Here is a 25,697-nt window from a genome sequence, read left to right as displayed (position 1 = left end):
CCCTGCCTCAGCCTCCCGAGTAGCTGGGACTACAGGCATGCATCACCATGCCCAGCTAATTTTTTCTCTATATATTAGTTGGCCAATTAATTTCTTTCTATTTATAGTAGAGACGGGGTCTTGCTCTTGCTCAGGCTGGTTTCGAACTCCTGACCTCGGCCTCCCAGAGTGCTAGGATTACAGGAATGAGCCACCACACCTGGCCTGTATTTACATATTTTTAATGTGCAAAATTTATTGTATATTTCCTTGAATCAGTGACCTCCTTTGTCACTTAGGAGGAGGAGCAAGACAGTCTCCCCTCTCAACTTACATTTAACCATTTTTGTTTGTTTCTTAAGGCAACTAAAAGCAAAGAAATGGAAGAGCCAGTCATTATAACTGTTTACTCTCACACCTTAGCTCCCCAGGTGGGATGTGTTCCCCAAACACAACATTTTTTTATTTATAAGGCAATTTAGTTATGATTAATTTCATGTCCTAATTAGAATTCACATTTTGGTTAAATCCTCAGTTTCATTTAAAAACTCAGGGTTTCTTAGGAGTGAATTAGGCAAAAGGAAAGTAGATAATTGATCATACTTTTATAGGGAAAAGATCTTCCTCATAATGGAGGTTGGGCTATTTGGGTGTGAAAAAAAATAGAGCAACTTACTTAACTATGATGAAACAGATAAGCAAGTGTCTTTCAAAAAAATACACCAAGGCTCTCCATGATCTTTTTTTATTTTTATTTTTTTTTGAGACAGTCTTGCTTTTGTTGCCCAGGCTAGAGTGAGTGCCATGGTATCAGCCTAGCTCACAGCAACCTCAAACTCCTGGGCTCAAGCAATCCTTCTGCCTCAGCCTCCCAAGTAGCTGGGACTACAGGCATGTGCCACCATGCCCGGCTAATTTCTTCTATATATATTAGTTGGCCAATTAATTTCTTTCTATTTATAGTAGAGACGGGGTCTCACTCTTGCTCAGGCTGGTTTTGAACAGAGTGCTAGGATTACAGGTGTGAGCCACCCCGCCCAGCCTCAGGATCTTAATAGTACAAACTTTAGAAAAAAAGTGAATTTCATGTTAGTTCACAGTTGACTGTCTAGGATAAGCTGAAAAGTGAAAGCTGTGGTAAGTGACATACACATATTGCAATTTTCTTTTTTTATTTTTTAATGAAATATGTACATTCAGAGAAGTGCACAAATCATTGTTTATGGCTCAATGAATTTTCATAAAGTGAATATATCTAGTAACCTTCCAGTCTGAAGCATCATATGTATATATTGCATATACTGCATGCATTTATATCGCATCTAGATGACTCATGGTACTAACCATCAACTGTAAATACCAAGAATATTTATTTGTATTCACATATCTAAGAAGATTAAGACTTAATGGGATATTATAGTAGAGTTTACTACTACTTTCAGGGGTTGTTGTTGTTTTGACCTTTTGAATATTTTCAACACCTGACTTCACAGGTGATTCTTTTGAAATGTAGAAGAGGCAAACATCCCAGAGTTTCAGGTGGTAGACAGCAAAGTGTACTTTGTTGATCTCACACATAGATCCATCATTTAGATCTATTGTCCGACCTGATTGAGGCTATTAATTTTGGTTTTTAAAAAATCATGTTTGTTAAAAGGAGGATAATTTTTTATAAGGGGGGGAGGACCCCGCGTGCATAACAGACATCTCAAGTGCTGCAGTACTGCAAACAGAATGTAAGGAAGTAACTAACTTTAAAGGAACAAAGTTTCTTAAATTAAGTACCGTGACTAAGTACTTTAATTCCTTTTCTTTTAGCCCTAAAGGATCATTTGGCGTTGAACTTTTTAACTTAATCAGGAGTAGCCTGCAAGCCTGAGCTCTCTCCTACCCTGGGGGGGTGCGGGTCCCCCAGCCCTGGGGGGCGCGGCTGGGCCACCCCGGGCCTCCCCGCATCCCCGCTCCCCTCCTCCTCCCCTGCTATCGCCCTCGCCCCCCTCCCTCCTCCCGCGACCTCTGACCCCAGCTAATCTGCATAGAGGAATGACAGGCATCCGCTGGGCAGGATCCGCCGCGCCGGCTGCGGCCGGCCGGGCTGGGAGACCCGTGCGGGGAGAAGGTGAGGGCACGGGCGGGCCGAGCGCCGCGCAGGCCGGGAGATGAGCGCCTGGAGGCCCGGCTGGCAGCGGGCCCATGATCGGAGGACCGAGAGCGCCCCGTGATCGCCGCACCTGGCCCCGCGCCCCGAGCCATGGGCCAGACCTCGGTGTCCGCGCTGTCCCCGCAGCCCGGCAGCGGTGAGTCCGGGCGCGCCGCGCGGGCGCGGGCTTGTGCGGGGCCCGGGGCGGGCCGGGGCTCGCCGACTCGCCGGGCTCCGCTCGGACCCGCCAGGTCCCCGGGAGAAACCCCAGAGGCTGCGCTCGCCAAACTCTTTGTCGGGAAAGCGGAATGCCTTTTGGGAGCCAGCCGATGCTGCCTTAAAGGCACAGGCTCCATTTTCTGCGCGCGCTGCGCTGCGTCTCCAGCTCGCTCGGGGGCCAGAAACTTACGGGAAACGCCATTGGCGCCGTGCTCTGTTTTTACAAACGCGAAACGTAGAGAGAGAGCAAGAGAAACATGCCAACAGGTTTTTCTGCATTTACGCTTGGCTTCCGAACAGACTAGAACTGAAATTCTTTCGGGCTTGTCAACTGATTTATGGTTTGTTACTGGGAGTAGAAGTGCCGATTGCCTTCTCTTATCCTGGCAGAAGGCTGAATGCGCGATAACTGCCCCAAAATGCGCAGCTGTTTCCAGTGATACTTGTTTTGTTTATGTTAGACACAGAAGCTGCAGAATGTAGGGAGACGTATCTCAGGAACTTAGGTGTCGAGGGCTGAAGTTCGTTTCATGGAAGCGTGTGTAACGTTTCCTAGTCATGATGCAGTTTTTAAAGTTTCTTCTTTCCATTTTCTGAAACAATAAAAGGGAAGGAAGGTACATCTGGCATTTCCCCAACAGCGTAGAGATAAACAACTGTTTGGTGGCGTTATGTGTGATTGGATAATGAAATAAATTTTAAAGGTACTGTTTTGGTATTTTTCCCATCAACCATTTAAAAAAAAAAAACTTCAAAGGAATCATTTACGTCGTTCATTGAGATATTTGATACACTTTTAAAATTGTGCAAACATCAACAGGATCTTGCTGAAAGGAAATGACAAGGCACCGAGGAAGGCTTTTTAATCTGCCCCACAATGTCTAACTAGGTAGCATTCTATCATCCCATCCCCCATACGTGCCCCCTCCACCTTGCCCCCATGGGTTGGTTTGTGCTGCACAGATTCACCCTCTGAACTCTCACAAGCTTTGCTGAGGGTTAGGTTAATGCCAGAGGAGAATGACCCTCTGCAAAGGAGAGAAATCAGAATCCCAAAGAGATTACAGTATAACTTCCCTTACTATTAGAGACGTGGTTACAGTGCTCTGAACATCAAAAGATTTCATACTGATGGCTTTTGAAAAAACTTTTGGGGCTGTTGATTCAGATTTTAAACTTAGTGTGTTGTGCACATAAGACTTGGTTTCCTTTGTCTGAACTTAAAGCAGTGTGACTTTTTTCCTTTTCCTTTCAAGGAAGAGTTATATTTTTAAATTTCTCTGCTGGCAAAGATAGAATTAAATCAGTACGCCAACACAACAGGTATACAGAAAACACGCTCCTGAATTTAGTTTTTTTTATCACAAAATATTATTTGAGTGAATGTTAGAAGAGAAAAATTTATTTACAGAAATCAAGGAATATTACATAAATGATGTCTAAGAAGCAAGTAGAATCCTAAAATGTGATACCCTACCTCTTACCCAATACAGCAAAAACTAAACAGATTGCTATAATTCCTAATAAAATGACTAGTTATATGAGGAGATTGTGCACTGTATTTAAATGAAAAATGATTTAAACAAAAGGTTTTGCTTGGAATACCCCACAGAATGGTGTTATACTAAATCCTCAGTTTTGTGGATTAAAAGTTTGTATAAACTGTAATGACCAGTCCATACATAGAGGGTTTTTTGTTTTGTCCGTTAAGGTGTGCTAGTGGTCATGGCTTAAGTTGTGATGTTTATGAGAAAGTGCAGCAGTTTTCTCATGGTATTCACTTAGGATCTCTTAAGTCCATTAGCATTATTCCATTTCCTTGAAGGTTTGCCATCAGATTCTAAACAAAAACAAAGACATAACATTTGGCGAGTTTTATGTTCATGCCTGTGTTCTCCTCTGAGTCTGAGAATGTCAGACCCTCTACTATTCCAAGTATTTTGTTCACTCCTTGTTAGCCTTTTAACTCTGGCTTTACAGATGGTGTGAACATCCTTGTTCTGTTTGATCTTAGCCATTAACTAGTTTAAGTCTGGAGCAGCTGCTAGGAATTACAGTATTAAAGATGATTCTCCTCTTAAATGCTTAGTGGGGGGAAATCTGTTTGAGTCGAAGGAATCAATAGCACAGAGTTTAATAATTCATACTTATTGCTCATTTTGGGCTTTTGTAAAAATCTTCAGTATAGGTCAGAAGTTAGCTTGCTTCTGCCTCTTGACTTCAGGCTGTTGAGCCTTTCACTTGGCCTGCACCTATTTCTCTGGCTTCAAAGAGGACCATTAATAATTATTTCTACAGGTATACAGCTAGATCCATTATTTCTATTTTTAAAAACAGTTTAGTTGGCATAAAATTCATATACCATTACATTCACCCATTGAAAATGTACAATTCATTGTTTTTTAGGATATTCATGGTGCCATGCAACCATTAACCCCTATTCCCACCCTATTCACCCAGCCCCTTCCACTGTGATTAAACAAACACTAATCTATTTTTTTGTCTCCATAGATTTGCATTTTCAGAACATTTCATGTCAGTGACATCATATAATGTGTCATTTTGTGACTGGTTTCTTCCACTTAGCATAATGTTTTCAAGAATCATCCATATGTAACATTTATCAGTACTTCAATTCTTTTTATCGCCAAATAATATTCCACTGTATGAATATACCACATTTCATTTATCCATTTATTAGTTGATAGATATTTGGCCCATTTCTACTTTTTGGCTGTTATAAACTTTATGTACAAGTTGTTGGCAAAGATATGTTTTCATTTCTCTTGGGTCTATGTCTAGGAGTGGAATAGCTAGGTCTTATGGTAGGTAATTCTATGTTTAATCTTTTAAGGAATTGCCAAACAGTTTTCTAGAGAAGCTACACAATTTTATTATACATTCCCTCCAGCAGTGTATGAGGGTTCCAATTTCTTCACATCCTTCCCAACACTTAAGTTATCCTAGTAGGTGTGAAGCTATAACTGATTGTGGTTTTGATTTTGCATTAATAGCTTTTAATTGCTAATGACATTGAGCATCTTTTCATGTGCTTATTGGCTATTTGTATTTTCCATCTTCTTTGGAAAATGTTCAGATTCTTTGTGTAGTTTTAATTGGATAATTTGACTTCCTATGGGGTTTTAAGAGTTGTTTATTTACTAGATGCAAATCCCTTGTCAGATATATGATTTGCAAATACTAACATTTTCTACCTTTCTCTGGGTCATCTTTTCATATTATAGTATGATTTGCTGCTCAGAGTGTTTAAGTTCCAGTTTATCTATTTTTTCTTTTGTTGGTTGTTTTTGGTGTCATACCTAAGAAACCATCACCTAGCCAAGGCCAAAAAGATTTACATCTATGTTTTCTTCCAAGAGTTACATAGTTTTAGCTCTTACATTTAGATCAGTGATAAATTTTGAGTTAATTTTTATGTATGGTGTGAGGTAGGGTTTCAACTTCATTCTTTTGCATATGAACATTCAGTAGTCCTAGCACCATTTGTTGAAAAGATGATTCTTTCCCCATTGAATTGTGTTCCCACCATTGTCAAAAATTGCTTTTGTACATAAGGATTTATTTCTGGGCTCTCAATTCTATCCCATTGTCTGTTTTTATGCCAGTATCACTTTTGAGATTAATGTAGAGTTGTAGTAAGTTTTGAAACTTAAAAGTATTTGTATTCCAATTTTGTTCCTCTTTTTAAATATCCTTTTGGCTATTCTGGTTCCCTTGCATTTCCATATGAATTTTACAATCCATTTATCAATTTCTGCACAAAAGCCAATTGGGATTTTAATAGGAATTGTGTTGAACCTGTAGATCAATTTGGGTAATATTGCCATCTTAACAATATGAAATCTTCCAATCCATGAACATGAATATATTTCCATTGCTTTAGATCTTCTTTTCCATGATGTTTTATAGTTTTCAGCATATGCCTTGTCTTCCTTTGTTAAATTTATCCTTAAGTATTTTATTATTTTTGGTGCTATTATAAATAAAATTGTGTTCTTATTTTACTTTTGGAATGCTAGTGTATAGAGATACAAAAATTGTTTTTTATATATTAACCTTGTACCTTGCTATCTTGCTGAACTCATTTTTTAGCCCTAATAGTTTTTCAGTGAATTCCTTAGGATTTTCTATATTCAAGATTGTATACAAGATCTGTATACAGTGTCATATGCAGAGAGAGAAAACTTTATTTCTTTCTTTTCAGTGTGAGTGCCTTGTATTTTTTTTTCATTATCTAATAACTATAGCTTGAAACTTTAGTCCAATGTTAAATAGAAGTGGCAGGAGTGAACATTTTTTTCTTGTTCCTGATCTAAGGAAAGAAGCAGTCAGTCTTTTGCCATTAAGTGCAATATTAGCTATGGGTTTTTTCATAGTTGCCTTGTCAAAATTCTCTATCCTTAGTTTGTGAGTATCATATCGAGATGATTATATATTTTTTGTCCTTCATTCTGTTAATTTGTCATGTTACATTAATCGATTTTCAGATGTTAAACCAACCTTGCATTCCTAGAATAAATCCCACTTGGGTATGGTGTATAATCCTTTCTATATGTTGCCAGATTAAGTTTGCTAGTATTTTATTGAGGATTGGATCCATTATTTCTAAGCACAGGCTAAAAGTATATGCCCCCAAATAGGGAGGTTCCAGTACCCACTGGCCACATACCCTGGGAGGATTGAGACTTCTAGTATTCCCATTGTCAAGTATAGAGACTGGACACAATAAATTTTTGTACATGAATGAGTCAACAAATAATCTCAATGAACAGACTGACTAATGGTTATATGAATGAGAGTATGTATTTTTTTTTTTTACTTTATGAAACTCTGGCTGCATTGTCTGAAGGGTGGTATCTGAATCTAGTAACTATTTTTTCCTCATCTTTTTCAGCCCCACCCATCCCCATTGTGCCACAGACCAGCTCTTGGCTGCTTCATCTCAGCCCTTGGGTTAAAGGGTAGACAATGCCACTGTCTCCATTTGTGGTAGACAAGGGAACAAGTGAATAAGTATGCAGGACAATACCTAGGTTGTGAAACTACCTAAATCTTAGTGGTGTTTCTGGGTTTCCAGGATTTGTTCAGGACCCTGTATTTTGTCTTGCCCCAAATATTTATCCATTTCCTTGTAAACCAGTCATAGGGAGAAATCACAAAAACAAAAGTGGACAAAGTTTTGTTTTGACATGGGATCTCACTCTGTTGCCTGCGCTAGAGTGCGGTGGCGTCATGATAGCTCACTGCAACCTCAGACTCCTGGGCTCATGTGATCCTCCTGCCTCAGCCTCCTGGTTAGCTGGGACTGCAGGTGTGTGCCAACCTGCCCAGCTAACTTTTAAAGTTTTTGTAGAGACGGGGGCTAGATCTGTTGCTCAGGCTGGTCTCCAACTTCTGACCTCAAGCGATCCGCCTGCCTCAGCCTCCCAAAGTTCTGGGATTACAGGCATGGGCCAGCATGCCTGGCAGAGTTTCTTTTTTTAATGAAAATAATATGTTTGTGATCAAAAGTCAAACATTACAAGATGGTTTGAGACCAAAATGAGGTAACTCCCTCCCAGATCCCCCAGTTCCACTTTCCAATTATAACCAAGCATAAAGTATTTATTTTCTTTCCACACAGTTTTCATTCATATATCTCTTTATCAAAATACAAACAAGCTGTGCTATACTAACTGCTCTATACTTAGAGTTTTTCTTATAATATAACTTGAAAATATTTCCATATTGATTTCTTAAATCCTATAAATATAGTATGTGGGTATATCAAAATTTCCTCTAAAAGAATCCTATTCTTACTGCATTTTTGTATTATTTCTGGGTTCTTTGTGTATATGTGCTATTCTGAACAATGCTGAAATAAGCATTGCTATCTAAACATCTTGAACTACATGTACTAGTAAAATCTTAGCAGTGTAGTTGCTGGGTCAAAAGATTTATGTGTTTTATTTTGATAGACTTTGCCAAATTGCTCTCAAAGAGGCTATCTCAGTGTATCTGCTCACTATTTGAGAATTTCTGTTTCTGCACTCTCTCCCCAACATTGCAAATCAGGGCCATCCTTAGTCCATATGATGCTTTGTGAGATACAGAAGTCACTCCTGGGCAAGGCAGCCCGCTCCACCATGCCTTAACAAGCGGAACATGAGCAAGAATTTATTTCCATCCCTTGCTTAACATTGCACACTCAATCTACATGACCACAGTGCTGTGCAGAAATAGTTTTGTAAAGTTTTATAAATCTGCATGTAAAAAATCGCATCTCATTTTGATTGTGAGTGAAATAGGGCATTTTTGATTCTTTTTCTCTGAATTTTGCCTATCTATAGCTTTTTCTTATTTTTATGATTTCTTACAGATTTCTGTATTAAGGAGATTAACCTTTGTGTCTGTCATATATTGTAAATATTTTTCTCTGTTTTTCTTATAACTTATATTTGTTTTTATAGTATTTTTTATAGAAAAACTTTAAATTTTTATGAAGTCAAATTGATTAATCCTTTTCTGTCCTACAACCTAGAGTTATTTAAAAACATGCTTTCCTCTGCTATTTTTTTCGTATTTGATTGTTTTTTCTCTGTAATTTATTCTGGCTTAAGATGAATAGATTTGATAATATAAAAATGTCAAACTTCTACATGGCAAACAGAAAGCAAACATCATCAGCAAGTTGAAAAAGGAAATTGTAAAGTTGAAAGAAATACTTGTATTGCATATAGAAAAAATGATTTAAGGTCTATAATGTAGTAAGACCTCTTAAAAATCAATAAGAAAAAGGTAAACACCGAAATAGAAAAACAAGTAAAGAACATGAGCAGGCATTTTTCAAAATACCTAATGGCTACACTTGTAAACTTACTGAGGGCTAAGAACTATTCCCAGTGTTTTACTTGAATTAACTTTTTAATCTTCACAACATCCACGTGGAGTAACTTGTATCAATATCCTTGTTTTATAAATAAAGAAAACTAAAGCACAAGAGGTAAATAACTTGTCCACATTACTTGACCAAAGAAGAAAAATGTAAGTGAGCAAATAGTGTATGAAATAAAGTTTAAGCAATGAGATGAAAAAGAAAAAAGATTATCCATGAATTTATCAAAGATTAAAATGAATGAGTCCCAGGAGATGATTTCATACGGTAATTTAAATTGGGTACAACCTATCAGGAAAGCAGTTTGGCTGTATATATTAAAAAGCCTTCTAATGTGCATACACTCAGACCCAGCCATTCCATGTCTGGAAGTATGTTGTAAAGGAAATGATTAGTTGCTCACCATAGCAATGTTTATCAAAGCCAAAAATCATAAATAATGTAATAATCAAACAAATTTGTTGAGATATAGTCATGTACTAGAATAAGCCATTTAAAAATGATGTACAAATATTTATAAAAGGTGATTTTCATGATAAATAACATCAGCATGTGAGAAGGCAGATTATAAAGAAATAAAATTCCATTTAAAAAATACAAACATCGGGAAAATTCTGTATGGAAAGAGGGGGTGATAGGAAATTAGGAAATTCATTCCTGAGGAGGTGGTGTGACAGTCATGGCTTTCCCTTGCTTTGGACACGATAAAGCCACAGTTTCCATATCTGATGTCCACCTGGACCTCGACTAGAATCAAAGTCCTGAACTCTCTGCAACTTTACTGGCTTTTGTCCAGCTGCATGGATTCTGAGCTTTAAATTCAATGACTATTTTTCAACCCTTGTTCTTTTTTTCAAGTGACCTAGAGACTCCTAGAAAACAAAAACAAAGGTCCTAATATAGCCATTGTATCTTCTTTTTAGGTTTAATTTTCTTTTTCGTCTGTTTGATAATAATGCAAATGTCACTCACTTTGAGAGACAAAAAAGATGAACAAAAATTTGAACTTCTCTTCTTTGGTCCATGGCTTACTAGGTCTGGTCAATGAGTAAGATCCCAAAGATTTTTAGCTTAAATTTATCTTCAGCAATATGAAAGCATAATAGCTAAAGAACAAGTCAGACTTCACCTTTTGCCTACTTAATGCAGCAGGGAAGGAGATGAGAAAGCTGGTTGTTGGCCCTATAATTAATCCTCTTTCATTGGAATAGAGCAAAAATTCCAACATGTTTTCTTTTCTTGGGGGACTTTAGTGTGACAGACTAACCGCTAGTCTCTATTTTTGGGAGAAAAGATTAATATTTAGTAAAGACTCAACTGATGCAGAAGTGTGAGGTAGAAATAGTCTTAGGAAAATAAATATCACTTCTCTGCCTCCCCCACCCCTGCCCCGATTTGAAGTAAGGGAACAAAACCAAAAGCTACAGTGATCCAGAGGGAATGGGCAAGTAATATTACTTACCAAAAGCTTGGTCTAACCATTATCATTTGTATTTATAAACTGCTCCTCCATTTATTTTCGTTTCAAGGGGATGGATGTTTTTATTCATATCAAACTTCTGGCAAGTATAACACTGCAGCCCTTAACACTGAGGAAATTTTGGTTGCCAAGGAAGGACTGAAATGCTATTTTGCGTAAGAATATCCTGGAAAGCTGTGCTGGTATGTGCTTGGCAGGTATATTCCTACAAATCTGCTTGTTTTATGAGGGGATATTGAGAAGGAGAAAAGAGTGGCACCTTCATCCAACAAAAAGTTCCTAAATTTAAGTTACTATGTATAAGGTGTTAGGCTAAGCTGTGGGGGAAGGGTGCCAAATAGATCATACACAGACCCTACCCACAGGGTCCCGGCTGCTAGTGGAGATGTGCAGAAATGGGTGTGAATGGGAAGGGGCACGTTAGAGAACTGCAGGGACAAAATCAGAGTGGCAGAAGGCACAGAATAGGGGCAAGAATTCAGGCTCTGGGAGGAGAGGGGTGAAAGGCAGGACTGAAAGCCACAGGCCATGGGAAGCCCTAAACATTTTTTTTGTGATCAAATCAGAGAGATGATTATTATTTCTTTGCTTCAAGGAGATGAAGGTTTGCATGCAGTATAGTTTCAGGGGGAGAGACTGCAGGCAGGACCAAGAGGTGGGCTGTGATAATCCAACCAGGTGAAGAGGATGCCTGATTTCGGGGGATTATGGGGCAAGGTGGAGAAATGAGAGTAGCCTGTCACCCCAGATTTGTATCTGCAACTCTGACCTCTCTCTGCCCACCAGGCTCGAATATGCAACTGCATGTTTGGCAAGTCTGCTTGAATACTTCCTGGGCACCTCAGGGGTGACACATCTAAATAGAAGGCTTGGTTTTGTCCTCCAAATCAGCTCTTCCCTTGACTTTGAACAGTTCCCCAAGTGATACCCCCCAGCCACTCACTTATTCTAGTTCACAATCTAGGAGTCATCCCTAGGTTTTTCTTTTCCTCTCCATATTGATCCATTAGCATGCCCTGTCCTTTTTTCCTTCCCAAATATTAATATAACTCAAGTCCATTCTCTTCTGCCTGTCTTCTGCCAAGCCCTGGTCACCCTTTGCATGGACAACTGTGGTAGATTCCAGCCGGTCTCTTGCTTCTGCTCTCACCCTTCTGCAATTTGTTTTCCACACACCTAATGCAATTTTCTAAAGCATGAATCATGTCACTGTCATACTCAAAATCCTCCTATCTTCACATTGCACTTGGAATGAAATCCAGACTTCACAGTCTGGGTCTCAAGGCTCTTGTGCCCATGTGATCTCTGCCCACCTCTCTGGCCCCCTCTCCACCACTTTGCCCCTGGTCCCCTCTCAGGTGCTGTGGTCCTCAGACAAGCCTGGCTCATTCCTAGCTGTGGACCTTTGCAGTTGCTCCTCCCTGTTTGAGAAGCTCTTCCCCTGGCTTTCTACAAAGGGGGCCTTTGTTTGAGCTCCAACTAACTCCTTCATGGAGGCCTTCCCTGCCCACCCAATCTCTAGAAATAATCTTCCCAGAGCCCCAGCTATCTGTTCCTTCATAGCACCCAGCACCTACACTATCTTGTTTGCCTGTGTTTGTTTGTTCATTGTCTCCCTTCACTAGAACATAAGCTCCACGACGTTATTTGTCAAAGACATTATTTGTCTTGTTCATCAGTGTCTCTTCTTATTCCTAGATACATGCCTGACACCAAAACTATCTGTCAAAGAAATTAATAGCTTTGTTTGGCCAGAACATATATTATCAGAGTAGAGGTACTGAGTAGAAAGTTAAGTAGCATCCAAGAAATGTAGGGTTGTTTATACTGATTCTTTAATCTTTAATCCTCCAGTCGCTAAACAGCATGCCTACATTGCTACTTATTGATCGTTCAGCTCGATATGTCATCTCCTGACCTCATGATGTGGAAACTGAAGACATAGCTCTTTTTTTCACCCCGTCCCATCCCCACTTCCACCCCAATCACACATTTCCCACTCTCCCAGTTTTTCATCTTCCCAACATTCTTACATTGTACTTTTGATGACGTCGGTGGTCCATATAAACTACATGACAGCAAGTGACAGCTTAACCTTGTGGTAAACCATGATTGTGTTTTCTTACCTGCAGAGCTTTTTGCTTTCCCTACTGGTGTTTTTGTTGGCTTGCTGAGTGTCCTGTCTATATCATCCCTGCACCTTTCTCGTTACGTAAATCTCTTCTTGATATGTTCAGACACTTGAGTTATTCTTTCAAGTGCACCTTTAAGAACTTCACCCGCAGTCTTTGCCCTCTTCCCCTACAGACTGGCCTCTCTCTCTACCTGCTGCCCAGCTCTTGCCTTGGGATCTCTCTTCACTACGCCCTAGGGATTCTTTCCACTTCCCTGTGTGTTGAATCTCCAGATTGCTGAATCCCATGACCCCCATCTTTTTTCCTTCCTTTTCTAGGTCTATTTCCTTATTTTGGCAGCACACACAAAGAGCTTCTTGAGCAAAGCTCATGGGGCATATATTTTTTGAGCCCTCATATTAGAAAGTGACTGTATTCTGGCTTCACGCTTGGTTGGTAGCTTGGTGGGGTCATAAGGTAGCAAAGCAAACTTGCTGTAATAAGCACAGACACCGCCTTCACTTACAATTAATCACCATTAACATTTTCTGTTTATGGAGGAGACTTTAGCAAAGTCTCTTTAGCAAACAGCATTTAACTAATTTCAAAAGACTTTCTTGGATGATTGTTACACAAGATCTCAACTTTGGCCTGGCTGGTTGAGGTGGTCTAAAAAACATTATATGAAAGTTTAAGTTTTATGGGCAATTAGACTAATTTCAAAATATGTTTACTGTGATAATAATATTCTGACATTTAAAAAAAAATTCACAAGTAAGATCTACATAGAATAATTGTAAATTCCCTATATTTTTGTGCTTTTGTAATTTCAAGGGTCCATCATCTTTCTGGGATGCTGATTCTGATAGGATCCTGGGATATTACAAGATGACATTTCACAAACTTGCCCAATTGTGAGACTCATCTAGTGTGCTTGGCACAAGTACAGACTACTGGGTTCCGTGTTCTAGATCAGCAAAATTGGAATCTTCTGGAGAGGAGTCTCAGAATCTGTGTTTTCAACAAGCATTCCAGAAGATTCTTAAAATGAGAAACATCCTCTAGAAAATACGTTATAGGTTAGCAGTACTGTACAGATGATACTCGACTTACGATGGGGTTACATCCTAGTCACCTAACTCAAAGTCAAACAGTTTTCAGACGAACCATCATAAATGGAGGACCATCTGTGTGTATTTGAAAGGTGGCTTCCAAAGAAAATTTCTCTTCCTTTGACTCTTCCCCTCTATCTTTCTCTTTACTTGAGGTAAAAGTCACAAAGTGTCCAGTACAGAGACTCTGATGGTCAGTACCCAAATGCCTTGATAATTGTGGTCATTAATATTTAGAGTTGACAAGCAAATATTCCTGTTGTCAAGTGGAATTTTACAATAATAACAAAATGTACATCAAAGCAAAAAGTTTTCAGGCAGAATGCCATTGCCTGGAAACTTTTTGCATTTATGTACATTTTGTTAATATGATCAGCAAAATAATGCATTTCCCACAATAACCAGGTTAGAACTAAATGCATAGTTACATCTGAAGGCAAAGAAGTTATCAACAGAATGGCAATTACTATGTAAGGAAAGGCAACAGAATTTCAACTAGTTGCCTTTTAAAAAAGACCCCTGTGAACTTCATCTGATGTTGCTGCATGCTAATTACTTCACCCAGGAACCAAAGTCTAAGAACAGGGCACTAGATGAAAACAGGTGTTTCGTAATGAATGGGAGGAACTGTGAGCAAGATTTTAGTAAAATACATTTCTAAAGAGGAGGCTGAACCCTTTTCCCTTTTAGAAATGTGGGCAGCAAATTCTGAAAACTCAGGAAGGAAGCAATCATTTATTTAAAAATTCTTTTCATACGTTCCTTTTCAAATAATGTTTGGCTTTTTATTTGCACTTCTGTTTGTACTTCAGGGATCTGTCCTTTCAATTTGATGCCTATTTGCAGTACCTTGCCCAGGGTGAAGTAAATTCATTCAGTCTTAACTGCGGTCTCTTAAATGGTGTTTCTAAAGAGTTCGTAGCCTCCCTGTGGAAGGCCACTTTGTTGTCCAAGGAGTTCTAAGGGTATGCTAACCATTGCCTTAAACCTCCCTGCTAGCATAAAAATGTTTCTGACAACAGCTGGGTAGCTAGCAGGACAGTTGAGGATTGCTGTCACTAGTTTCATATATTAAAGGGATTTTGTGTTTTTCGAAATTTCTTCTGCATCTGTAAAGTTCACTTGTGCTGACCTGCCAGCCTGTTTATGGAAGAGCCGGCTGAGGATGGAAACTTGGAATAAACCAGAACAAGTTAACTGAGCTCATGCCGTGTGTTCTGTTGGCCTCACTGCACAGTGTTTCATTTTCCTAAAGGTTTCTAAGGTGGAATTGTATACATATGCGCACAGCTAGTGTGCTGTGGCTTGGAAAGTTACTTGCCTGCCAATTTTTTTAAAGAAAGCATGAAAAGAATAAAATCAAACATGAGATTTTAAGAAGAATTTAGAACTGTACACTTTTTCAAAACTCATTCCCCTTTAGTCATCCGACCACAGAATGTCAGAACACATGTATTCCTCATTTTCCAAACAAGAATGTTTTAATTTAGAAAGCCATTATAAAGTAATCACAGCAGAAGCTTTTAAAGAACCTTTCTTTTTCCCTCTTTTAAGTGGGTTGAGGTAGAGGTGAGATTGAAAGCTGTGTGACATTTTCACTCTACCTTCAACATACTGATACGTAACTTTACAGACAGTAGTAAATGTCCGTACAATATTAGTGTACTAGGGCTGCCATGACAAAGTATCACTGACTGGGTGGCTTTAGCAACAGAAATTTATTTTCTCATAGTTCTGGACATTAGAAGTCCAAGATCAAGGTGTCGGCAGGGTTGGTTTCTGCTAAGGGCCTCTTTCTTTGGCTTGTAGACGGCTACCTTTCTGTGCCCTCACATGGTCTTTCTTCTGTGAACATACATGTTTGTGTTCAAATTTTCTCTTATAAGGACACACATCATACTGGATTAGGGCCCACCTACATGATCTCATTTTACCTCATTACATTTTTTTAAAAATTAAAAAAAAAATTTTTTTTAATAGATGGCATCTTGTTATATTGCCCAGGCTGGTCTTGAACTCCTGACCCCAAGCAATCTTTCTGCCTCGGCCTCCAGAGTAGCTGGGATTACAGATGGGAGCCACTGGACCTGGCTTTTTAATCACCTTTTTTAAAGAACTTATATCCAAATATGGTTACATTCTGAGATACTGGGGGTTAGGACTTTAACGTACGTATTTGGTGGGGACACAATTCAGCCCTTAGCAATGTCCTCAGAAGGTGTGTGTAAACCGGGTTTCAGTGGCAATGTCCCATAAGCACATTGTATCCATTGTCTTTTTTCTGATTTCTTCCATTTTACCTCTTACCAGATTAAATCCTATTCCCTGCTCACCTCAACAATGTCATATATTCATTGAATATGAATTGATTAAGGGATGCACTGAAGGTGATTTTCAGCAATGGGAATTAACCAGAGTCACTAGGCAGTACCACTTAGGAAGTGAAGCACAAAATATAAAGAGTATGCGGGATAAAATTACAAAATGGAGTATGTGACCATTATATTTCTAGCATAACTATGTAAGAAATAATTACCAGTGTCTTGTGATTCCAGCACCAAATGGAGTAATGCTGAGGAAAAAAACCAAAACTGCTTATCAAGATTCTAATTCCAATATGGTCAGTAACTATATATGTGCCACCTGATTGGTTTTATAATCTAATTTGGGGTCTCTGAATGGGACACACTCTATTTGGAGAAATGTTTTGTTCCCAAGTGTCACTACATATATATTATTCCTTTTCTCTCTTTGGTTTTTCTGACTCTGTGCTTTCATTGTCTTTGATGTGTTTGAAATCCAGCAAAGTGGCATGTCTCTTCACAAAGACCTGCTAAAATAAGAAAGAAAATGAATAGGGATGCTAAAGAAAGACAGTGTTTAAACACCTGTCAAAGTAAAGCCAGAACAAGAATGTTCTTGCCAGAAAATGTAGCAGCCCCATTTGAGACTGGTTGGTAATTTGAAGATGATTCATGTACGACTAGCCGCATTTGCATTCTAGCCCATACATTGTCAGCCACCTTGTAGGCTTCTAGTGATGGCTTCCCCTCTCTTAAGTTTCACAGAAAACTCTTAAGTGAGGGGGTCACTTTGGGTAGACTGCTCATCTTGTCACAAGATACGAAGGCAGTGCTTCGAAAGCACACCCTCCCTCCTTTTAGGTTCAAAATTCCTTATTTTAAGTGGAACAGGTCCCTCGAGACCTTTAAGCATACAAGATTTGGATGAATCAGCATCTAACGATCCTGAACCCTTTTGTAAAAAGACTGAAAATTCTCTCATAACCTCAGAAATTATTAAATTTTATAGGCATCTCTTGGACCAGGAGTTTCCTAGAAGTACGTTAGGGCTTGAGATGGCTAAATACAAAGCACTTCCAAAAGGCTGCAGGCAAGACCCGATCCTTTTAGGCCCTACTCTGAATCCAGATAATCACTGGCTGGGCATGAGGGTCGGGATGTGCAGAAACTCTTAGTCAAACCACCACACCCATTACTTGTGACTTTCTTGTTAGGCTTTTGAGGAATCTTGCAGGTTAGAATATGCTGAGCACTCAAGCTAAGGAAGGTTAAAAGTCATAGAACATTGTCCTTCTTCCAAGCGAGCTCACTTCACTTGGATCCAAGACCCTACGTTAGAGTCTAAATTCTGTATCCCATGGCCCTAAAACTGAAGTCTTACTATATTCAGTGGACATAACTGATGAGGATTTAATTCATAATTACTTGTGGTTTTTCAGTACGAGTTCCAACCTTATTTTTCTTGCCGGGTACTCCAGTGCTAGAGGCAAAGAGAAAGAAAAGTACAAGGTTCCTGCTAGATCTTAAAAAGGGAAGGGCAGCATAAACACAGGCCCCTTTGATAATGATTTCTTAGCCAGTCCAGTGGATAACAGTTTTCATAATCAGTAGTCCTCCAGGACATAGGCATCTATGTTGAATTTAAAGGTGGTCTTAATGTAAAGTGTCTGGGGTTCATGAAATCATAAAATGGACCTTTTTATTTTTTTTTTGCTTTAGATTTTGACATTAGGCATATTTGGAAACAAGAGTAAAATGTAACTTCCTGTGTTTGGCAGCCATGGCAACACGTCTTATATAGTGCAGGCTTTTCCACAACCAAAAGGAACAACAACTTGTATTTGCCTAGCTGTCCCATAGACGTTGCCTAATCAGATTTCAACATGATTCACTGAGTGTCGTATTAATCAAGTAAGCAATCAGTCTTTTGAATGGTTTTTGTTTGTTTGTTTTGTGTTTTTAATTTTTTATTTTTTGCAGGTGCAAGCGTAAAAATAGATTCAGCAACATCCCAGCTGGTGGGAAAGAGCCGAGTCCAACTCGTAGCTGCTCACTCTCATTCTTCATATGATGTCAACCTTGTTGCCTTGTTACCTTCCTTAGTCCCCGGCATTTCTGCTATAGAATAATGATGATTTCCCTTGTGTCAGTTGGTCTCAGCAGCTCCCAGCAATTGTCTTGAGACCAGTGGAGAATGCAGGTTATCTATTTTGGGTGGGTATACAGGATCTATTTTAGGAGATGTGTTTGTTTTCCTGGAGTCCTCTAGAAGACCAGGAAAATATTTTTCAAAGAAATTTTGCTGCCCCAGTTGGTCTGGATTATAAATAATCTACTTTCTGTTTTTATTCCCCTCAAAACATTTTATCAGCCTTTCTTCCACTTGCTTACATGTAGTATCTGTATTAATCCCAGCCACAACCCGAATGGTGAGTTGTCCTACCCCATCCTATGGATGAGGGTGAGACTCTGAAAGGTTGAATTACCTTCTTTGCCTAAGGTTACCAGCTAAGAAGTGGAAGGACAGATGATTAAATTCAAATCTTTCTGATTCTGGAAGCCCATGTTTTTCCTCTGCAGTACTTATAGGTCCGTGTTTATATTAAAAGTGGCTATTTCCTTTTTTTAAAGCAGAGCCATACTGGGATGCCAAATAGCTAAAGAATTAAACCAAACAAACCCTTTTTCTTCTCTGTAAACTTTAGTGCAGAGATACAGAAATGTCAGCTGTCTCTCCATTTATTCCCCTGAGGATACTGGTCTAACAGGAGATATTCGATTCGAAGTTGAAAGGTGAGATAGGAGAGGTGGTGTGTTCTGTTTAGATTGGAATAAAAACTTGTTGCTGGTTGCCAATTGTAAAGGATGATCCCTAGTAATTGAACGGGTTACGTTGTAATGTCAGCTACCTGCCACCACAACACTGGGCCACTACCCAGCCTAGCTCTACCTTGTAGTTCTGCCAGTTTCGGATGTCTTTATTGAAAGCCTAAAGTATTGATACATAACTAAACATCTGTACTAATGTTGTAATATCAAACAGTTTAATTTTAGGTTAAAAAATAGTTTTATAGTTTTCTATATGGTTTCTTAGTTTTCTAAAGAGATTCAAATTCTCAAGTGTGATGCCTAAAAAGAATGGAAAAAACAAAAACAATCTGGGTTTAGTTCCAGTTCAGTTAGATAATTTGCCTTGTTTCTTTGCCATGGAGCGAAATTGCCTTTCTAACTTCTTCAGTTGCAAAAAAGAAGATGGAGACTGAAGAAAAATCTGAGATGCTTAATTGGAGTGTTTAGAGAAAGGAGGAAATGTTAATTGAAGTAGATGCAGAGTAGCTGTTGGAGAAATTAATTTTCAGCACTCATCACTGTGTGAAAATAGTAACCCCCGAAAAGATTATTTTACACATAAATTATTCCAACTGTTTTTCAATTATTTGGATTTGATGAATTGTCTCTAAATTACGTTGTAAGGAGCAAGGAAGTGTTTGCCTACCTGAAAAATATGTCAGCAATGTCTGTGCCATTCCTATGAGTGTTAATCATCCTTCCTGCTGGCTTTGATATTTTCCCAATTTCAAACGTTAGTGTTTATTGTGTTATCATTCAAAATATTTGGAATTCTACAGGAAGGCACTGTTGGAAACAATTTCCTCTGTGCGAAAAATCTAAAGACCTGTTAAAATAAATCATAGCCTAGTTAGGCCAGGCCTTTTGAATTATTGCCATGCATTTATCCACGACTTGGTTATTCATTTTATAAATATTTATGAAGGGCCTTCTGTGATCTAGGTACAGTATGGGGGCAACATCAGGAATAAAGCCAATTTGGTCCCTGACCTCAGGGGACTCTAATCTAGTGCGGAGGATTTTTTTTTTCACATATTTGCTCCTCAAAGAGGCATTCTTTTTTTTTTTCCCTACTCACTTGATAAGAACTATTAAAAATTATCTTTATGGCTTCTGAAAAATCAGTGAATTGCAACTAGTTACTTCTGAAGTTCAGTTATGGGCTTTTTCCCAGCACTCTAGAACCCAGTCAACGTTAGATCTGAAAAGAATTTTGGAATAAGTTGGTTGGCTCGATGGCACCCTAACTGGATTGGAAGGCTCTCTGGGTAGTGTTCTACCCAAATCCTGCTGGTACAACTAACTTGTTTTCTGAAATGCTAGCTTAACACACATGCCATTTTCAAGAAAGAAACCAAAATAAACATCTTGCAAGTAGGACATCCTCAATGAGTATGTTGGAGAGAAAAATATATAACATCAACACTAAAGGGACCATTATTATAAAAATTATTTTTTAAATAAACAACTAGTGGGATTGTTTCTCTCTCTCTCTCTCAAGAGAATTAGGTGTACAAACTAAAGAATGTTAATCCTTTGCTTTTCAGTGGCTTTAAAATGGTTTCTTGTTTAATTTGAACAGGATATGTCCACCTTTTAGGTGATGTTATGGAACTAGACTCAACCTCTGTAGCCCTCCAACAATTTTACCCCGAATTTTAACTCATAATTTGGAGATCATTTTTGTTTTTTTTTTTTTTTTTTTTTTGAGACAGAGTCTCGCTTTGTTGTCCAGGCTAGAGTGAGTGCCGTGGCGTCAGCCTAGCTCACAGCAACCTCAAACTCCTGGGCTCAAGCGATCCTCCTCCCTCAGCCTCCCGAGTAGCTGGGACTACAGGCATGTGCCACCATGCCCGGCTAATTTTTTATATATATATCAGTTGGCCAATTAATTTCTTTCTATTTTTATAGTAGAGACGGGGTCTCGCTCTTGCTCAGGCTGGTTTTGAACTCCTGACCTTGAGCAATCCGCCCGCCTCGGCCTCCCAAGAGCTAGGATTACAGGCGTGAGCCACAGCGCCCGGCCCTGGAGATCATTTTTGTGCTACGCCTATAATGAGAACTAAGGCCGCAGTGTTGCAGCCTGAGCCTCCGGGGTCCCCCACAACCCCTGCTGGCCGCACACTGTGCATCTATCTCTGGATGAGTGGTTGCTTGACTGATGTCAGCCTCCCTCATAGACCACCAGCCTCCTAAGGGCAGAGATCCAATCCATTTTTGCTCACCATTGTAGTTCCTTTTCCATAATAGCTGCTCAATAAATTGTGAATGAGTGCCTCCATCTCACGGTAAACACATTTTTCTGCATCCGTATCTTTTTTTTTTTGAGACAGAGTCTCACTGTGTTGCCCGAGCTAGAGTGAGTGCCGTGGCGTCAGCCTAGCTCACAGCAACCTCAAACTCCTGGGCTCAAGCGATCCTCCTGCCTCAGCCTCCAGAGTAGCTGGGACTACAGGCATGTGCCACCATGCCAGGATAATTTTTTCTGTATATATATTAGTTGGCCAATTAATTTCTTTCTATTTTTAGTAGAGACAGGGATCTTGCTCTTGCTCAGGCTGGTCTTGAACTCCTGACCTCTAGCAATCCTCCACCTCGGCCTCCCAGAGTGCTAGGATTACAGACGAGAGCTGGCGTGAGCCACCACGCCCAGCCTACATCCATACCTTTTGTGGACTTCTCCTTCCTCTTCTTCCTTGGATTGTCTTCCCTGGTGACTGTCTTTAATGCAGGCCCTGTTGTCCTTGGGCTCTCGCACCACAGGTGGCTCTGTGGAGTCCATCGGCTCCACAGTGCTATTTCCCACCCCTTTTGCTTTCCATATTGTGCATGTTCTCAATTGAGGTACTTGCCATCCTGCCGAGTTTTCCTTCACACTTCTTTGCTGCTGTCATTTCATGACTTCCTGGTCATTGCCTCATAGTCACCCGATGAGGTTCAGACTCTCCCTGTCCACCCCAAGTCTTGCCATTGCCCAAGGGAACTCCATCCCCATGCAGCCTCCATGTGGCTGGTCTGACATCCTGGCTGGCACAGTTCTGCAGCCCTTCCCTCCTGCATCTTCAAAACCCCCTGCCACCCTGACCCCCAGGCTCCTTATCCTCAGCCCATAAACATGTTTGAGTGTCTTGCACACTTTGTGAATTTGAAACAAACAGCAAACAAAACCTTTTCCTCTGCTTGATCATTCTCAAAGCCAAAAATGTTCAAGGTTCTTTATTGCTTTGCAAAGCCCACTTGCTCCTAAATGTAATCATTCTCTAAGAGTTTACCCCTGGTCCTCAACAGCTGCTTTTGTTTGGAAGACTCCATCAAGCAACTTCAACTCCAACTTCTTGCTAGTGTGCCAGTAGTGCATTTCTGATAGTCTGTTGGACATCTTCCCCTGAATGTCCTGCCAACACCTGAAATTCATGGTGTCTGAACACAAGCTTGACGGTCTTTCCTCCAAGTCTTCTCTCCTCTTGACATCCCACCACTCCCTTGTGGGGTTTTGGGCCACGGAGTTCTCTGTGACTTCTCCAGGCAGTTCCTCGGACTCTTCTTCCCCTCAGTGTCCCTTGGAGATGCATTTATCATTTTCAATCCCTTTTCATTGCTTCTGTCCAAGTTCAGATGCCTGGGTTGTTGCAGTCATTTCTTAACTGAACTACAAGTATATAAATCTGGGTGCCTTGGGGACTTCGTATGACTAGTTGATACAAATAAATTCTCCTCTGTGGGATATATCTCCCAGCATCCTGTTTTCCATTGTATACACCTGCAGGTTTCATTTCTGTCTTGGGAAGATAGTCTAGAATGCTCCACGTGGCCATAGTCTGTCCACAAATACCAGCCTTGGGGACTTGGTGTGACTGCCAGGGGACTGTTGGATGTACACAGACAGGGTTAGTCACTTTCTATGTAGATTCTCAGGGCTCTTATGTATCCACTAGGCTTTTGACTTAAAGGTATTGGTCCGGAGTTAATGTGCTATTTTAATAATATTTCTGGCACATTCGTCTTCTACGGGAAATTTTTCATAATATTGTCTGAAGCAAAATGTTGCCACTTACTTAAACATCATGATATTTCATTGGATTTTATTTTACAATTTATATATAAGGCCTGCCAGCTTCTCTCCTAAAGTTCCATCTTCGAGCACATTCCCAGCGTAAGCAGGCTTGATCGTTATCCTAACATGGGTGAGGCGAAGTTCTCTCTCACTTAGCAGATCATCCCATCAGGGATATATTGACTTTTTCCTCCTTTGCACAAGCACACCACACACTCTACACACTGCGGCCTGCTCGACTCCACACGCTGAGAGCTGTAGGAGATGGCTTGCCTCCAAGGGGAACAAGGGACGGACGAGGTTGGTTGCCTCCTGCCTTGTTTTTCATCCCTGTAGCAAACTTCTTGCTATTCCCAAGCAGAGCCATCCTGTCTATTCACAGAGAGAGCCCTTTGCTTATCCAGAGAACAGTGGTATTCAAAACGTAAAATGCTTTTGTTTACATGAAAATTGATTTTCCGTATTTGCACAGTGACCATTTTCCTACTCAATCAGAATTTCTTTAAACCCCAACTATGAACGACTTTATTTAATCTGTTAAATATCCTGTAGCAAGTCTAGGGGATGTTGTTCATGTCAGTGAATCAGAATGTCATACAGCTGCACAAACATACTCATGCTGCAGTCCCGTTGGCCGCAGTTTAAACTCTGGAATTCTCCGTCAGTGTTTGCAGGCAGATGGAAGTCTTTAGTAGCTTTACCCTTTGGGAATTTTAAAAATAAGGGCTGCCTCTGTTAGAAAAACAAGCTTAAAAATTGATAATATCAAATTTCTAAAATTAATATTATGGTAAATAAGGATTCTGTACAATCAAATAATTATAGTCAATATAAAAAGAGTACACCCTGCCTACAACTAGCATGCAATTAACTGCAGTGACATTGGATATTGTTTTAGAGAGCAAAACAATACCTGCCCTAACTCTTTGGATAGTCCAAGCTGGTGACTGGGATAGAATTGAGTTATTGTTCATTAGGGTTTATGTCTTGCCTTCTCTTAAAATACAGATCTACTCTCACCCACTACTCTCCTCCCCATTTTGTACAAAGGACACTGGAGGGAAACTACCCAAGTTTAAATCCTGCTCCCCAGCTGTGTGTGACCTTGGACAAGTTGCTTGGTTTCTCTGGGCTTCAACTGCCTCATCTATAAAATGGGAACAGTAATAGCATCTACTTCACAGGGTTGTGGTGATGATTAACAAAGCAGTATTCATAAAGCACTTAGAACGGGTCTTACTGTGACCTATAAGATTGATATACTCAGCAGAAAGCCATAGGAAGAAGCATAGAATTTTTAAAGTCGGAAGGAGCCTAGTGATCATTTAACCTAGTCTCCTAATTTTAGCAATGAGAATGTGGGGTCCTTGCTCAAGGTCACAGGGCTGGGTAAGTAGCAGAGTTGGATCTAGGATCTGGCTCTCTTCTTGGCTTACAGTAGTTCACCATCCCTGTTGGGTGGTCAAAACCCAGAACAATAACTTAGATTTATTGCCTGTCCTAATTGTGCAATGTCCTCTTTGCTTCTTGTTTTATAGAGTCTAACTGCTATTTTAGAGCTACTAGGAGGTATTGCTGGTTCAGTATGAGTTTAGCAATCATATTCTGATGAAGACAGCCAGGTGGAGTGGGGGATAAGCCCTGATCGGGAATCAGATGACCTAGACTCCTGTCTTTGCCACTAGGTATCAATTTGGGAAAGCACATAGCCTTCTTGGGGCTCAGTTTCCTCATATGTAGGGCTTTTATACATATATAGGATAATGTGGAAGTATTAAACATGATTGTTGCCCATGGTTGATAACATGTTGGTAACATGATAACATGGTTGTAACCCAGTGCTTCTGTAAATTACATTGCTCAGAACTGCTGTGTGCTCTAATATGTGGAGTAGGAATATATATTAAACTGTCCTTTTTTTTTTTTTTTTACAGATGATAAACTGCTTCTTCACCTTTAATCTTGCTTAGGTGAACTTCTATTTTAGCAAGGTTTTAGGGCAGCCTCAAAAGATGGTAGAAAGGTAGATTAGCTTTCCCAGACCCTAGGAAAGGGAAGGTGATATTATCTACATTTTCCAGACAAAGGAAGTGGTAATGATCTCCTTTCTCGAAGGAAGAAATGTGCATAAAGCTCATCATCCTCAGGTACTCTGTCATCTTGCTAAGGTGGCATGTTTTGATTTTGTAACTAAGGTAGCTTTGCTTTGAAATGAATCTCGCAGATGTTCAGTGAAAAGAGTCAAAAGAGTATGTTGTATGAGTCGACCAAGTTAGAGTTCAAGAACAGGTGAAAGAAATCAGTGGTGATGGACATGGAAAGGGCAGTGATTGGGGAAAGGGAGGGAGAGGGTGGGCGGTGATTGGGAAGAAGCAGGAGGAAACTTTCTGGGGCCTGGAAGTGATCTCTGCCTTGGTCTGAATGGGGGTTGCCTGTACAGAATCATTTACTTTCTGTATGTCTACCTTGAAAATCTTTTTGGAAAAATGCTCCATAGCATTAATTTTAATGACAGTAGGAAATACTGATCTTAATCCCAAGTCCCTTTAAA

At 39.8% G+C, this 25,697-nt stretch overlaps 1 protein-coding gene across 5 annotated transcripts in view; it reads left to right on the top strand.

Annotated features, from left to right (window-relative positions):
- Positions 1 to 25,697, top strand: part of PHACTR2 (phosphatase and actin regulator 2) — a 249,735-nt gene that overhangs the window by 122,236 nt on the left and 101,802 nt on the right. The window contains exon 1 of one of the 5 annotated variants that reach the window (XM_012752407.2): positions 2,001 to 2,098. The exons of 3 other annotated variants lie outside the window; for them this stretch is intronic. In XM_012752407.2, the coding sequence (XP_012607861.2) occupies positions 2,023 to 2,098 (76 nt within the window). In that variant the 5' untranslated portion in view covers positions 2,001 to 2,022. Of the gene's footprint in view, positions 1 to 2,000; positions 2,277 to 25,697 lie in introns of those variants that run through there. One more of the 5 variants, XM_012752397.2, reaches the window with a different exon arrangement.

Source organism: Microcebus murinus, chromosome 5, assembly GCF_040939455.1.
Source record: "Microcebus murinus isolate Inina chromosome 5, M.murinus_Inina_mat1.0, whole genome shotgun sequence".
Taxonomy (NCBI): domain Eukaryota; kingdom Metazoa; phylum Chordata; class Mammalia; order Primates; family Cheirogaleidae; genus Microcebus; species Microcebus murinus.
The sequence above is the reverse complement of the archived record's forward strand: the minus strand, read 5'-3'. Positions and strand labels throughout refer to the sequence as shown.